Here is a 17,462-nt window from a genome sequence, read left to right on the forward strand (position 1 = left end):
TGGCAATCAGCTTTCTGCTGCAGTCAAGTTATAACACAACAGCAGCTTTTTGGCAACTTCCAGCAGGATACTGCATGGATAAATGGCCTTATTTATGGAGGTGCACTTGCTGAAGCGCGTGCCTTCTTCGGTTTCAGATATGGATGTGCGGCGGAGAGCTGGAAATAGTGCCATGCTCACATGTGGGCCACGTCTTCAGAAAGTCGACGCCATACTCGTTTCCCGGTGGGACTAGCCGCATCGTCAACCACAATAACGCCCGCCTGGCCGAAGTGTGGCTTGACGAGTGGAAGGACTTTTACTTTGCCATCAACCCAGGTTTGTCTGCTTGCATGCTTGCATGCTTCTAGCCCACTTTTTGATCCGACTCCCGTTGAAGGGACACTGAACAAAACTTTTGCTGCCGATATTTTCAGCTCAATTGAAAGCTTGGGTACTGAAATTGGTTGACACAACCTTGTTTTCAGGCAGAAAGTAGTGGAAAGTAATGAATTTAATGTGTTTTAATTTAAGAAGTTTAATGCGGCAGTTTGTGACCGGCAGTTTGTCACAAATTGCTGTGTCTAGCAGTTGCACCATTAACTAAAAACAGTGACATTTAACCCGCTGGAAATGGCCATGCCAAGAATGCCAGCTTGTATTTTCTCATAGTTCTTGATGACAGCACACTTCTACAGTGCTTTTTTCTGCTTATTTTGTTACAATATTTCACCACCGTGTAAAAGATGGTCCAAGGATTTAAAAAAAAATAATAATAATAAACTGAAAAATAGAACATTTTGAGCAAATTTTGCCATTCCCATTGCCAAGTCTCTTCAGGAGATAGACATTTCACTCGATACAATTGCAACATTAAGCTATGTGCTGTTGCAAAATTCGAATGGCCATCTCTACATCCCCAATCCCACATCACATTTGTCATAATTTTCACGAGTTCTGCGACTATGCTGGCTCACGTAGTGTATTACAATCAGTAGTTATACCACTAAGTTCTCTGTAATAGTTTGTTGTACATGTAGTGGAATCTTGGTTAATGGAAAATTGCTTAACTCTAACTTGTTTTTTGTGTTTGCGTGCTGCACCACTATGCATCTTTCTCATGGACAAAGCTCCTATTAATGGAATACGTTTTGGTGGTACCTTCAGGTTCCATTCAACAAGGTTGGGTTGTAGTCTTAGTTTATGTAGTTTGTGTATATTTTTATACTATTAAGTTATATAGTGGATGCCTGCCTCAGCCACACACGTTGACAACCTTCCATCAGCGGTTGTTTGTGTGGTGGATTGTTGCACATAAAGGAAGGTCTGCTGGATTAGGCTGCTGCCATTTTATATGTCATGTTTATAACAAGCCACACCCATCATCTGTCGTTTTCTTTTCTCTTTTCAGCGGCCAAAAATGTTGACAAAGGAGATCTTTCGTACCGAAAACAACTCCGAACCAAGCTTAAGTGCAACACTTTCAGGTGGTACTTGGAAAATATTTATCCAGAGTCACACATGCCCCTTGACTACTATCATCTTGGTGAGGTGAGTAGCCAGGGAAATCAGTGATCTCGTTTTGTTGTATTAATTTATTTCCACGGTATCCAGTGAGTCAAAGAAGCATCCGTCTTGAATGTTACAGACGCACTTCAACAAAGCTGATGTTTGTTTGATAGAAATTAATAACCTGTTGAACTCTCCCAGATGTAATTTTAAACAGTACTTTAGAGAATAAGAATTATTGTAGATACCTTTGTTGAATTTGATTCTGCATAGGGTTGGGCAAGTAGTAAATTTGAGGTTCAAAGCGAATTCGAAGTGAATAGTGACTTCATTGAATAATTTCGAATCGAATAGTTTGAATAGTATAAATCACATATTATAAAGAAAAATAAAATTAGCATTATTGTGCTGACCCGAATAACTTGCTGAATATTTTGAAAAGGGACCGACAACTGGCCAGAACATGTGATTAGAGATCCTGATGGAAATGAAAAGACCGTGAGTTATAGTGACAGATTCAAGCATCCTTTTCGTGATCTGAGTAAGATTTATATTTTTAAATTGCGTTTAAAAGTCACAAAATAACAGTATGTCATGCAGCCTAGCAGAAGAGCCTTGTAGATGGATTATGGAGTCATTCACTTTGCTGTGCATAGTCTGATGCTTTCACGCGCACCACAGTTAGTGCTCAAAATTAGAGTATGTCTATTATTATCCGTACCCGCTCTATTCTATCTTGCATACTAGGTAAAAGGAGTTGTACGCTGTGAAGTGGCACTGCCTTCATGGCAATTAGAGGAACATGTTGTGCCGTGGCACATGCGCACAAAGTGCATGCATGTGCAGCAAATCACTGTGCACAAACACAAACCGCTGTCGTGCTCACTCCCCACTGTTTGCAGCACGTGTTGTGTGTATACAACTTCATAATCACCACAGATCGAAAAGTTTTGATGACAAATGTTTCACGACGTTTTCCATGTTACCATTCCGTAATTAGACACTCTGACCGGTAAGCTTTCCGTTGCGCTAAAGAAAACAGGAAAACAGGCACCATAAAAATTGGTTGTCGGTCCCTTTAAGAATTGGAAGTAGGCATGTGTGAGTGTCACTTTTTTGGTTTGTAATGAAGTGGAAACAAATTCGAATAGTGGCAAGATTTGAATAGTAATAGGGCCCAAGTTATAAGCGGTAAAATATATGAAGCTTTAAAATTTGCTATACTTGGTGCATAATATATGCCCTCCACACTTTCAACCTTGAAGTGTGGCTTCGCGGCAATGCGGATTTTCCTCGGAAAGGTGGTTTCATGGCATAGCAGCCCCACGCTGCAGTGAAACCACCTTTTCAGGAGGTTACATGCAGTCAAATGTAAGTCTATTCGTTCATTTTGAATACTTCAAAACTTCAAATAATTTAAATTTGTATCGAAGTGAATTTGAATACTTTAATATTCATTTGAATGTTTAAGGAACTTGAATATTCGCCCATCCCTAGTACTGCGTTCTTCTTACAGGTGCATGCACAGACACCATCCTTGGAAAAATTTTTGATCTAGTTCATGCGAAAGAAATTAACACTTAAAGCATCAGCTGGGCCTGCAAAGAGTCTCGTCAATTCTCATTGCATATTGATGGCTTGCCGTGCCGTTTCATTGAGCCTGAGCATTCTTATGTTAAAAGCATATGTACTTTGTGTAGTTGTTAAAACCCACCTGTGCGACTGGTGTGAGACGATAAGGTCAGCATTTAGTGTACAAATAGCATTCACTTCTCTGTAAGTGATATTTTCTCATACCTTGTAATTTTGCTTTGGTTATACAGTGGAAACATGATCTAACGAAACCCAACTTTACAAAATTCCTGATCTAATGAAGAAATTTTGATTCCCCGGCAACTTTTTGCAAACTTTTCACATGCACATGTGTGGATTGGCGGCAAGAACAATGGCATAGGAGCTTTGGCGTGTCGCTACATTACAATTTTAGATTTCAAAAAATGGAAAAATTTCTTTCTCGATTTTATGAACTTCTCTATTAAACGAAATGATTCGAGCATGGTCATCGCTTTGTTACATCGAATTTCAACTGCAGGAGTAGAAGAATACCCATTAAAACAAAGCATGACCATTAAATTTTTATGTATTAGTCTATGTCCATTAATTTCTTACGTCAATGGTCATTTTATCAAGGTTAGATTATATTCTAGTTTGGTTCTTGCACAGTGTTGCGATCAAAAAGCTGGAGGCCGTGGCATCAATAAAAATTTTAATTTTCTTTACACTTCTTTGCAGTGTGGAATTGATTCAACATAATACACTGTTTTGAACATGCGCACATAGGCTCTATTTGTGTAGGCATTCCTAGGCCCTGAAGAATACTTTTGCATGCCACTGCTGCTGTTCCAACTCTTACTTGCAACTGCACATTCCTAGAAGGTCTGCAACAGCTTTGGGCATGGTAAACAAGTCTACCTAGCTGTTAAACAGTGCCGTTGTGAACATGTAGGCCTTGTGCTATTATACAGGGTGTTTCTTTTTTAGACAATACACATTTTTAAATAAAAATCCTGTAACAGTCAGTCTATGTCGAGGCGGAAATACTTTTCCGCAGCTAAAATGACATCGGCGCGACTAATTAACAAACACTCATTAGTAAGCTTTTTAATTATTGACATGAGTGCAGCTGTTTATATTAGAAGGTTGTAACGCATGATAAGTTATCTGAGTGGAATTGAAGTGGTATGTGCTACCACTTCAATGTTCATGAAGTGTCATGGCACAATGTTTTTCAGACAGCAAAAAGTGGAGCTTATTGAATCAGCATGGCCATTTTAACATCATCATATTCACACCTTTGACTTTTGATATGTGCTTTGTCGAGGTGTTCAAACATCTCTTACACATCCCAAGTTCTTGATAAAATGTTTTTTTTTTAATTTTTAATGAACTGCTTTATTTGTAATGAATATTGGTTGAGCAGTAAAGTCCAGTGTGAGTTAATTTGCATACATGCTGAAACATATGAACACTGCACAGTCCTTGTCGGCAGTTTCACTTTGGAAGGCTTGCTTCATTTTATTGATGCATGAACATAAAGTTACGTGTTAGATTCTCGACTGCAGCATCTATACACATAAAACTGCCCATGCAATCATGTTTCTGCTTTTGTAAAGAACATAAGTGGCCAAAACTTTTAGCGGCCACACTGCTACTGCTTTGTGGCCTTACACACAGCCTTGTCATACATGCACGTGAAGAAATTTAGTTGTGAATCGCCATGTTTTTATATGGCAGTGATCTCCAGTTAAAAACAAGGCAAGGAGGCATGGCACTTTTGTGATATATTTCTTTCCTTTCAAAAGGAAAATTGACAGCCACTCATTTATAGCACGAAGCTACAAGGAAATTCACACGTATTTTTCAAAGAAAACGGTTTGCTCACAAAACATTCATCCTGGTCTGGGGATTGAACCCTGGAGTGACCGCCACTTAGAGTTGTAAGAGAGTGACTGCCCCAGAAAGGTGTTGATCATGGGTTCAATCCCCGTACCAGGATGAATGTTTCGTCACTGAAGCAGCTTTCTTTGAGGCATCTGTACGAATTTCCTTGTAGCTTTGTGCTACAGACGAGTGGTTGTCAATTTTATCTTTCGTAACCCTTCCAGCACCTTGCGGGATTCCACAGCACTAATTTGCAATATTTCTTTCTTTTCCTTCATTCTTGCCCTCCAACACCTTGCACATACTAGATCAAGCATGCCGATTCCTCGGACTGCCTGGACACCTTTGGCCGCAAGAGCGGTGAGAATGTGGCCGTGAGCAAGTGCCATGGCATGGGCGGTAACCAGGTGTTTGCCTACACAAAGCGGCAGCAGATCATGTCTGACGACAACTGCCTGGACGCCTCTTCTCCCCGAGGTCCTGTCAAGCTCCTGCGCTGCCACGGCATGGGCGGCAACCAGCTCTGGATCTACAATAAGGAGGTACAGTTATAAGGAACTCTGTTGCAATCGAAGAGAAGCGGAGGGCTAGGGTCTAGACCACGTGACCTGAAGTCATGTGGGCATAAGGCTGAGGCATATGACCAATGGATAGACAAGAATATCGATGAAAAGTGACTGTACAGGGTGTGTCTTTGTAATGGAGACTAAAACTGCTATAGTAAATTGGTGACAGTGACTGCAGTAGTGCCCCCTAGTGGCAGCTTCTGTCTGCACCTATATCAAACTTTCAGGTTAGGAAACTTGGTTAGAAGTTTCCTAACCTAAAAAAAATTAGTAGGCTCTGGTATTGCTCATTTTCACTCTCATTGAAGTTCTTTTGTGTGGTGAAAGATGCAGCTAGAAAGGGCAGATCCATAAGATGAAGTGTTGAGGTGCTTGCCGTGTTTCTTGCATCTTCCGCATCCTTTTTTATTTACACAGAATCTCTAAAGGTGTTTCATTTCTTTTCTATTTCTTCCTTTTGACCTTTCCATTTTTACGCGTGGTACTTCCCATTTTCATCAGTGAATTTGTACTCCTATTCCTACCTTCCAGTGCTTTTACTTGACAAAGGCTTGTCACGCCATCTTGCAGGAGCAGTCGTTCAAGCACGTCAACACGGCACGCTGCCTCGACCAACCCGAGGCCAAGGATCCTTCTCTGCCCGTTCTGAGGGAGTGCGACGGCCGGTCTTCGCAGCGGTGGGTCATGAAGGGGAAGTTCAAGTGGCAGGCGTCTTAGGTGCCAAGCAGCAGGGCTTTCTCCCCCGTCATGGCCAGCCGCAAGCAGCATTCACACAGCACACGGACAAGCAAGCAGGCGAACAGCCCTTCTTCTTCTCTTGAATGGGAAGACCAGGAAGGGAGCCGCACGCAGCAGCTGCAGGACTCGGCTGCTGCTACTGCCACTGGCACCTCTCTGCGGCAACGAAAACCCCATTGACTGGTGCACACGTGCCTTTGCTGAACTTGCACAAGAAGTGGCTGCCCAACGTGCGTGCTGTGTGTTTGCTTGCTGCTGTGTGAGTTGCAGTACGTGCCTACGTCTTGGAAACAGTTTAAACAAAGAACATGAAGGCGCACTGCGGGGCGTCGGAAGGGTGCGCTGCATTTCAGGTTATACCTTGTGTGTCAAAGCCTTTCTGTAGCATACATTTCTGCATTTGTGCCCTCGGAACACAATAAGAACTGCTGAATTGTGTCGTACTTTGGAGATGCGGTTGTACTGGAGTTTAAGTTATTGCTGTGCGGCCCTCTCTAGTTCACTTCACTATGACCGGTCGCTGGCTGCTACCGTCACCCATGCAAATAACGACGTGCTTATACGTGGCCTAAACAGCAGTTTCCTTTCTTTCTTTATTATTTTTTTTTCATGGTGTGCATTATGTTGGTGCATGCTGTGCAGTGACTTTGGTTAGTGCTCCCAAATTTTCTTCTGTGAATGTTCTGGGAGAATTCAGGCACGTGAATTCCAGCTTGGATTGTCGCCTCATGGTACGGGCGAAGGAAGCTGTAGAGCCGATGCGGTGTGGGTGTACCCTCGCTGCGAGACTCTTACGCCACATCAGCTGCCATCGCTTTGTACATTTCCACTTGTGCTGTGATTTCGACTCTTCCAGCAAAGACTGCCTCTTTTCTCGGGACTGGTAGTGATTGTGTGATCTGTGGTGCGCCTACCGTTCGCCACATTCCTTCAGAGACTGCTGCGTGGAACCCCGGAACAGGGAAGCGACGCATGTTTCAGTGCAGCAGTGTTCCTATTTCTTCCATCTTTCTGTGCTGTTCTTTCACTTTTTGTCATTCCTTCTTAGTCCAGGAGAGTGTGCTGTTCGCAGTGTGCTTACAGACGGTGGCACTGGAATGCAAATGGGCCAAGTTGATTTTACGTACATCGCTGGGGTTGTGTGTGTGTGTGTGTCTCTACCTTCTTTGTGATCCCCCGGGGGCTGACTTGAATGAGAACTCGACATGGTAGTTGCGCACCTTCCCATGCACCGGTGATATTCGTTCCAAATGGGAATGAAATGAGGATGCAACCAAACATATTGTTAGTGATCACCAGTGCTGCGCCACTGTCGTGGTCAAGTTGCATGTGTTACAATGTATTGTTACGACAAATCATGTCATTGTTTTTTTATTATTATTATTACCCTTATTATTTTTTTCTTTCTCATCATTGTAGGCTCAAGGGCAGTTTCCTGTTATCGAGTGCTAATTTGTTGTTGAAACTCCTTTCTGTGTAAATGGTTGGAAAGAACGAAGACTTTGCATTTTATTGTCTTCCAAGATCAGACTTAGGCTTCACTGCAAAGCCTCTGCCACTCACTGCTCTTGTTTGTCCTCTTTCCTAGAAGCAAAATTATCTTCTTTTGAGCTGGTGAATTGACCATAAAACCATTAGTTAAGAAGTGTTGCAATACTTGTGAAAGGTGAGTGTGTTATGACAGCTCGGTTCCTAAAATTAAAGTTTCAGCGGTATGTTTTGACCAGCATCGAGTCTCTTGTCCTTTCCTGTGGTTTTGCTACGGGCGGATGCCTTCACCTGATGTTGCACCAGGAAGAATCAATGAGTTTTGGCACGAGCTAGTGCATGTGCCAGATCTTAAATCTTATAGTCTAAGCATTCTTATAAAACTACACGGCTCTTGGCCAATCCCCCAGAGTGGACACGTGCTACTAGCTTCTAGGGCCTACTCTACTATACTGCACCTATTTAGAGACACTCTTTTGCATAAATTCTATATTCAGCATGTCAACAGAAGGAAAAAAGACATGTCAGTTGAGCTTGTGTTGATTTTCATGTAATATACATTTAAAAGCATGACTTGCGAAGTTCTGCTTCCATCGTTAGAATTGAAGAAGTTGCTTGACAAAGCAACATATAGTTTGATAAGAATAAGAAAAGAATGTGCATGACCATTCAGTATGAGCAAGATGAATAATATAATCCGAGGTAGGTCATGTCATGGACTCATGTTTAAAGCACTTATCAACTTGTCTACAAGCAGAGCTGTACATGTGTACAAGGCAGCAGACATTTTTATATCCAGTAGGAAATCTTCGAAGCTGATGTACAGAGAGAGACAGAAAAAGAAAGGCAGGGAGGTTCAGCAGGTTGCACCTCGTTTGCTACTCTACTCTGGGGGCGACGGGGAGTAGGCAGAAAAAGAAAAGGAAACAAGTGGTGTGTGTGTGCAGACATGTAATGGCAATATTTGTGCAATCACAGACTGGCCCTAAAGTTTCAGCTGTTTCACACCAGTTATGGGCTACATTGCAGTCGGTGGTCGACGCTGTGGTACCAGTATTGTTTTTTCTTTTCGGTGAACGCTGTTGTCCAGTTTGTCTAAAACAGCATACAATGTACGTCTCATTATCAAAGTACAGGCAGTATGTAGGATATGTTCTGTGGTCTCGCAGTATGATCGAAGCACCAAATGTCATACTGATATGGGAACAGTAGGCGCAGGGGTGGCACTGGGATTTTTGTACGGGTTGGGGGGGGGCACCCACGACAAGCGAGCTCCTTCAGGAAAGCAGGGAGGCTGGGGACTTATGCATAGTGTTTTGACTATGTTTGCTCTTGGGTGGTGGGGGGGTGGGGGAGCAAAAGGAAGCAGGATGAAATTTGGGGGGGAGCAGCTGTCCCCCATCTCGCCCCCCCGCTGGCACTGCCCCTTAGTAGGTGCTTGTGAAGGCAACGCCCAATCACAAGCAATACAGTAAGGTCACGTTCCATAGAGGTAGACCAGGTGGTATTCAAAGCTGTGATGAAGGCTCTACAGAGTGCAGTCGTGAGTTGGCACATTGTGGTGAATTCCAACGTGACATGTACCAGGACGGGTGAGTATATGAAGGCTTCTACAGTGGTACAGGCACAAGCTGGATATAACATATTGCTGCTTTTGCACTTTCATTGCCAATGATAGTGCAGTTACACGTCAGCCACAGAAATTTTATGTGGCCTATCTAGAGTGCGGTGCTGCCATTACCAACCGTACTACTAAGGCAAGGAGGTGCAGTTACAGCAATTTTTCATTGATGACACATGTGTGTCCTTTGTTTGGGCAGAAAAATCCAAGGAGCACAAAAGGATGCACCCATATAAGTCTGGCCACAATCTGGCCACAGTACATTACGTTCTTGACAAACAGTTGTATTAAATCTGTGGCTGCCTCTTGTTCTTTTTAATCAGCAGTCCTGGTCACTTCAACATACTGGCACATGCAGCAGGGATATGATAAGCGTTATTGTTACGTTTTACTTGGTAGTACCAACCTATATCAGACAATGGTTGCACTACTTTCTATCTACATGTACTGCAGTGAGACAAGTTCGTAGCCACAGAAGAGTGCGAAGTATAGTAGAACACAGATTCCTTCTGCCTGCTGTGGCATTGAGTGGATATCCACTCAGCGCTTGCTTGGTATATTTTAGTAATGGGCCATGTTTTGTACCTTAAATTTCATTTTCAGTTCATATTATCCATACAATAATAGATCATATTGTGTCAGCCTATCTTCGTTATAATGGCAGCATCAGATTCAAAGACAAAGGAAAAGAATACAAAGTGAAACGCAGTTAAATTGCAGCCCAAAGTTACTTTAATTAAAGCCTTGTGCAGTGGACTACATGCATGTGGTTGCGTAGTCGAGAATGTATGTGCTTAGCGTGCACAACTTGAGTAAAATCATCAGCAATAGTTAGGAGCACGCCCTTTTGTGAACTTGCGATGATCTATTTTGTTAAGGCAAGTTATGCTTGAACACAATCACCCTGACAGTTTTTCTTGAACATGTAAAAATGAAGGGTGCACTCTGCATGGAGCATATATACGAGGGTACATGCTAATGAGCAGGCAGTGGCTCATTCATTATCATGCAACCACAGAAAGCTCCAGAAAAGCCTGTGCTAATTCTTACCAAGCGTACATAAACAAAGTTGACAGGAAGGCACTGGCCAATTACATTGTACTGTAGAAAAAAAAAAACTGCAATAAAAGTGTAGTGCTAAAGGATGAGAAGGTAAGGAGGGGAAGCACACATACACCATTACACAGAGCCTGTATCCCAGCCATGCATCCAGTCCTGTGTCGTACAGCGATTCCAGTAATGTTCTTGTCTGCCTTGCGCATTTAATGTCGAGCCTTGGGACAACAACACCCTCCTATAGAGTAGTTGCCCATCAACAAAACAATAACTAGGAAAGGTCCATTACAGTGACACGCGATTTACTAAGCAAACACGTTTACATATGTCTCTAGTGTTTCGGGTGCTTGGCAGTCGAGGCATTCCATGTGGCCGACAAGGTAAGCGCAGCGGGTGGTGCAAATAGCACCCAGGTGACTTCTGCACAGCTGTAATGCCTGGCTCATGTAATCTTCGTGGAGAGGGACAATTTGAACTCCATGGAACCGACCTGGGAGCCGCCTGCGTCAACCTAAGGGTTGATCTTCAGGACCCGAATAAAGTTCATCATGCCATACCAAAGATGTCAAGGCTGTTGTGGATATTAACAGAACACGAGCCCTGTGCATCATCGTAAGGTCCTGCATGAATGACGAGAAACGAGATGGTGTCTCGTCATGAGATATTCACTTTGGTGCTTGTGGGTTCACTGCCAAACACACAACAGTGACTGCTCAACCAGCATAATGTGGCTTCATTGCTGGACACTGCCATGAAGCTCTGCGATTTCTCGTGGCTGTATATAAAAGAGCTCTCGTTTCATGGAGGTGAACTTCACATGGCAACATAAACAATGTTCAATGTTCAGAATGCTATTTATTTCCAAAGGGCCCAAGCTGTGAAGAAATGAGCAGCTTCTTTTATTATCTGGTCTCTATTAACCCCTTAAGGGCTTATGACGACCTAAGCTCGTCATGAGCAGTTGCCACTTTTTTGCTTATGATGACCTGTGGTCGTCATGGGTCTTCCGCAATGTTCCAAGAGGCTTTTGACGAGCCCAGCTCGTCAAATGGTGCATTTCTATTTACAACACAGATGGCAGCACGGGTTCCATCATTGGTGCTTTTGTTGAATGAGCGTTTGCGCACTTGTTGGCGGGATGCGCGCCTTGTGTTTCGCTCGCGTCATAGAGGTTTTTGATGAGCCCAGCTCGAGAAATGGTGCTTTTCTATTTACACCATAGATGGCAGCATGGGTTCCGTCATTGGCGCTTTTGTTGAATTAGCGTTTGTGCTACAGTTGGCGGAATGCGCGCGTTGTGTTTCCCGCACGTTTTATAAACAAACATGGCCACATGTTGACGGAAATGGCAAAAACATCCGCAAGGAAACCAGGATCTGGTGCAGGTGGTGCGAGAAGGCCCTCTGCGCAGTGCCGTGCTTCGAACGCTATCACACTAAGTGAACTATCAAGGAATAGTGCATTTTGTGCGCGGCAATTCAAGTCCAACCTTTACTTTCTAGAGTAGCAGAAATTTTTTGCAGAATACACCTCAAATGCCCCATGTATTATAGAGTATTACATGATGGAGCGAAGAATGGCCAATAAAACATTATTATCTGCCGAAAAATGTTTTCGCAAATATTTTTTTGTTTTGAACACATTACTGAAGCATTTCGCATCATAAAAGAATTTGGCAATTTTGGAACATATTTTTTTTTGTTAAATGAGCCCTTAAGGGGTTAATTGGCAAGTAATGCCAAGTTATGGAGTGACAAATGCAGCTGATGTGGCAGGCAATGCAATTAAACCATTAGTATATATTTTTCAGAGCATTGTTGCATAGCTTAAATATATTGGACAGGAGGTGTGGTCTGGGGGACCTAAGGAGACGTGGAACATCATTAAATCATCAGTAATTGAAGTGCATTAGTGGACCAACATTTCCAGGGTAGTGTTTGGAAATGGCTTGCATGGAAGCTTGCAATTGCTAAATCCACAAAACATGCAAATGCTTTTGAGAACTTGCAATTGGTGTTGGTTGTTGAAATTAATTGCAGCAGATGATGCACCTGTCTGGTTAGCAGGCAGAGGTGGGCCTGTGTCCCAGTGATAGTGCCCTTGGTTAAACGGACAATAAAGAGCAAAACGATTTTTCTCATATTAGTAAAGTACTGTTTCACGATACCAAAAACACCACGCTTGCGGCGAGAAGGCGCTTAGTAAGCGAGAAAACACGCAAAAACAAAATGTGAGTGGCGACGCCACCTTGAAGTTTCCGAACCATTCGCCGTGACGTCACATGTTTTGATTGCGCCTACTAGGGACTACGTAGTTCCTAATCGGTAAAAATGAAGCACATTGTCCTCTGAGGGGGCCATAGACTTAACATACCAAGTATTGGGTAATTTTGCTGATCCAATGGCACCAAAATACGATAAATACACTTCGAAATGTGTGACATCACGCGGGTAGATTTCGGCGCGAAATTTAAAAATAGAACTTTGAACTTAATTTTCTCCCCTATTAATAAACCTATGACGGCGAAACTAACGACATTAGAGTTCTCGGAGCACAATTTATATCGATCTAAACCGATTCATTGTTTCTCTTTAGTGTCCCTTTAAGTGTAGTGTAGAACTAAGATAAGATTTATAGACTCCTGTATGTACTTGCACAGTGAGTCCACGATGGAGAGTAGTTAGCATGCTGTAGTGCATGTAACCCTCAAAGTGCTCGTGGTACATCTTGAAAGGACTCTTGGGTTAGTCCTGCAATAACTTGGTGAACATTTTCGATGCTATAGACCGTTTTCACGGAGAGGAGGAGCGTAGCCTCGAACCGGTGTATTTTCACCGCTTTCTCTCTCTCCACCTCGGCGGACCGCTGCTGCTGGTGTGTGCGGATTCCCGAGTTTGCACTGCGTGGTGCGTGAGAGGTCAGCGTGTTTCCATTTTCGACGCGCTGAAACAATTGTGCTGCCGCAAATCGAAATGTCGGACGAGAACAGGTCGACAAGCTACCACTGCGCTGTGTTTGGCTGCGGGCAACAGCTACGGAAGCCTGAAAGACTGGCAGCCAAGGCATGCGAAGTGCACTATGTTTTTAAATGACTTCGCTTCTCCAGGTCGCACGCCTTCTCCGACAAATAGTATATTATTATATGGGGTGTCTGCACTTATGGCCATTTCTCCAAGTCACCACACCAGCTTGTGATTGTGCTTGGGTGCTGGTACACTTTATCATCTGCATCAAAGAGAACCAATGTCAAGGCTGACGATTAATACACAAAATGTTTGGCCAAGAGTTGTTCTCATGAACCTCTCCGATTTCTATGCTACAGCACATGATTACAATGGCTGCGGCTAGAAATGTTCCATCTTAGTGCGTGCAATTTCGAGATTATTGAATGGGCACTTTTCAATCTACATGACAGAAAGGCCTGCATGACATGTGTTCTTTGGCGTAGGTACGCGTTTCTAACGTTCGTCGAGAGCACATTCTTTCTCGACTTGTCATTTTGTGACAATAACTGGGGTAGCGTTATGACAACCGCACTTTTTTTTTCGCGCGGCAAGTCTGGGTGTCGTGTATAATCGGCCCACGTTCGTTAAAGCCAGGTCGTTACCTGGACACGTGCGCTTGTCGTAATGCTTCTGAAATACTCGGCAGAAACAAATTGACAGTAATGTTACAAAAACGAGCGCCCTTTCGGCGTATCGCTAGTGGCGGCGGCTCACGGCCGAAGCGAACTCACGCCATGCCACGCTTCCAGATGTGCAACAGGCTTATTTTATTTTATCATCGGCGTGTTTCTACGCCGAACTTTGAGCTCACCCGTCGTACTTCTGTTCCTTATCCTGTGCAACGATCAGAGGCCACAAGCTACGACGGCGACACGAATAAACACAGGCATCGGTGTTTGTGCTCCTGTCGTTCCGTGAACATTGTATTGCAACGTGCCAAGCGAACCAAAATGGTCTGTTAGGGATTAGAGTTACGTTGAACTTGAATAATCACGGCACGGAAACCCGGGAGCCATCTTAAACACTAATCCGCGCACCTAGCGCGCAGCCAGACAATGGCCTACGTGTTCGCTCGTCTCCATTTACGTTTCTCTGATTATACTTCGACAGTTGTCCTAAGTGTTTAACGCTCTTTTATAGTGATTATTCCAAGAACCTCACCCGGCCAGCTATAACAAAACATACAAAGCAATTACCAATTTACACATGCTGCTTAAGAACTGCATTGGCATTATTCTCATCGTCGGCGCTGCTGCGGGAACGTCTCGTGGGCCGCCGCTGCTTGCTGTTTCAGCCATTTTGAAGCTGCAAGCTTAGCGAGTATTTATCAGCGCCTTTACACTCGAAAAGCGTTGCCCTGTTTTGCCCGTGTACCGCGAAGAACAGCAATACCTTGTGAACCGAGCGCATACGCTGCATACACCGCCGCGGAACCCCACAGCCCCACACACCGGAAGGGCGGCGAAACGTCGCAGACGATAGACGGCGCTGCGGCGGTGGAGTGCTTTAAAAATGGCAGCCTCCTTGTGAAATTTGTGTATAGTCCTGAGCTCGGTGAGATGTCCTGCCTGGCGCCAGGCAGGACATCTGCAGTACTGTGATAGCTGAGTGGCTAAACAAAGTTTCACTACATTTGGCAATATGATAGGGTAGTGTGAAATCTGTTTCAGTGTGATTAATATATAGAGGCTTGAGGCTTATTTGCACGGTTGCTCTTGGTGTTGTAGTGCTGCCTCATGCACAGTTTTCACATTGATAGCTAGAAGCGGTCTCCACAGATGTAGAGTGTCTGGAAAGGCGATGAAGCCAAGGAGATGCACCGTTAAGCTACTCTCGGTCGACACTGCCAGAGCCAGGGCAGCAACATGGCTCCTGCTGCGGGCAGAAGCATGTTGTGCACACACACATTTACATCCCTGCTGAGCAGCTGCATGCCAAGCATACTGTCGTGCATGCATTGGTCTGACTGAAACCGACAGTAAACATAGTTGCGAATATCTGCATGTAATGCTTCATCACTGGAATTGAAGAATCCGACAATGTTTACATCTGTTTCACCTGAAATTCAATGCCTGCAATGCAGGCAATGGCACTCATCATCACCAGCTTCTTGAAGCAACCTAGTGCAACAGTAAACCTTGTTATGATATTCAGTGCTTTGCTCTCAGGTTAAATTGCCAAGAATATTCGCATTGGAAAATTATGAAGGAAATACTACAGTCAAACACATTTACATTGATGTACTCAAGGTCTTCGAAATATTTTATGCTTTACTCAATACAACAGATCACTTCTTTGTTAATATCCTCTTCAGGCAACAGTTATATTATCGACTGTCAAATTGGGTGGGTCAAACTTACACTGGTTTATTCCAAGCACTCAGAATTATTTTGCAAAGAAAGAAGGTAATGTCGTGTTGATTTGCGCATTTTATTAATCATACTAATTAGAGCATAATTAAATGTTTGTTCTCAAGTCATTGTCACATTATTTCTTGCATAAAAAGAATCAATTAACTGTCTGGCTTAAAGTAAGCACACAATTTATCATTTGTTGTGTTTATTTCAAGCAAATAAAAATTGTGCAGTTAAGGTGCTACTGGAACATGGCACGCTGAATGACCCGTTGAACATTGTAGCGCCTTCAGCAATGTCATCATCTGCAGCAAATGCAAATGAAGAGATGATGAATATGCAGGAGATTTAATTCATCCAAAGCTTGATGTGTCTTGCCGTTTCTTAACCACCAGTGGACAGAACCGACGAAAGCAAGTTTCATCCACAAATACAGATAACACAGCTGAAGAAGATGTAAAGAATCCTTTGTCATATAGCTCATGATGTCTGCAATCAATTCTCAGCTTTTGATCAAGGAAATTCAGTGCCACTGTTGGTCATTGCCTCACGCATTCAAAAGAAAACAAAGTTTTTGCTCGCTGGCACCATGTGAGATAGCAAAATCATTCCACTAGACAAGACAATAACCAATAAAAATAGGACACAGGAGTGGCATGAAATGCTGTACATTTCACAGTTTGTGCAGGGTGTGGATAATGGAAAGTGTGTGTGTCCCTTCAGCATCTTCCATGGTAGCGCAAGTACATAGGTTTTCAAATTGGCAAGTTTTTAAACTGTACATAGACATCAAGAAATAAGGGCTTTAAAATTTAACCTTCTTCCGTGTACGTGTAAACAATACTTGCTGACGTTATACAGGAAAAAAAGTTGCTCATTACATTAATGAAATAGCAAGGGTTATTGAATTCATGTTATAAATTTGTAATATTTGCATGCCCTAAACTAACATAAATCATTATTAAAGCATTAATTAAGAAAAGGTTTTAGTCTAGTGATATAAAATAAATATTATTGAAAGCCTATAAATGTTAATTATCCAGAAAGTCCATTTGTTACACTTTGGAAGAATGCCCGATACCTCAAGAGTTCTACAAAATGCTTTTTGCACATAGTGACTAAAATATAGCCTAAAGGAAAACTGAGAAATATTTCAGTCCTTTGAAGCCATTCAGCGTACTTCTTGCACATTATAAAATGACATTTAGTACAAGTACAAAGTTGATACATTTACAAAATACTATCTTAGTTAACTTGACAGTAATGACTTCATTGAAACACATTTTCGCAATGCCATTTGACAGAGCGAAATCTGACGTTGCGTATATGGCGATAAGGACATACATGGTGGTTTGTCATAAAAAAAAATGGTGAGCAGTGGTGAGCATGTTTTGTGGATGTCATGATTTGTATACATCATCTGCAACGATTTCTATCAATAAATTATTTAAGATGTTCTGATGATTATAATTCTGTACGGCTTAGAAGGCAAGAGGTAAGTCAGTCAAAACCCCATACATTATTGAAAAAATAAAACGGAGCACCAGAGTGCCCTAAATAATTTGCTATAATGTGCATAATCATGCACTGGCTCAGTCTATTCCTACAAACACCACAGCTCTGATTCTCTCTGACTTTTAGCCCTGCATGCTAAAGATGATTTTCACAGCGAAGAGAGATAGAGATAACAACAGGGAAACACAAG

General features: G+C 42.8%; 1 protein-coding gene across 1 annotated transcript in view; it reads left to right on the forward strand.

Annotated features, from left to right (window-relative positions):
* The window catches only part of LOC119387654 (polypeptide N-acetylgalactosaminyltransferase 13), an 84,587-nt gene extending 76,625 nt beyond the window's left edge, over positions 1 to 7,962 (forward strand). The window contains exons 9-12 of the mRNA XM_037655115.1: positions 138 to 318; positions 1,391 to 1,530; positions 5,238 to 5,471; positions 6,066 to 7,962. Of these exons, the coding sequence (XP_037511043.1) occupies positions 138 to 318; positions 1,391 to 1,530; positions 5,238 to 5,471; positions 6,066 to 6,212 (702 nt within the window). The 3' untranslated portion in view covers positions 6,213 to 7,962. The remainder of the gene's footprint in view (positions 1 to 137; positions 319 to 1,390; positions 1,531 to 5,237; positions 5,472 to 6,065) is intronic.
* The last annotated feature ends 9,500 nt before the right edge of the window (positions 7,963 to 17,462 follow it).

The sequence above is a fragment of the Rhipicephalus sanguineus genome, chromosome 3 (assembly GCF_013339695.2).
Source record: "Rhipicephalus sanguineus isolate Rsan-2018 chromosome 3, BIME_Rsan_1.4, whole genome shotgun sequence".
NCBI lineage: Eukaryota > Metazoa > Arthropoda > Arachnida > Ixodida > Ixodidae > Rhipicephalus > Rhipicephalus sanguineus.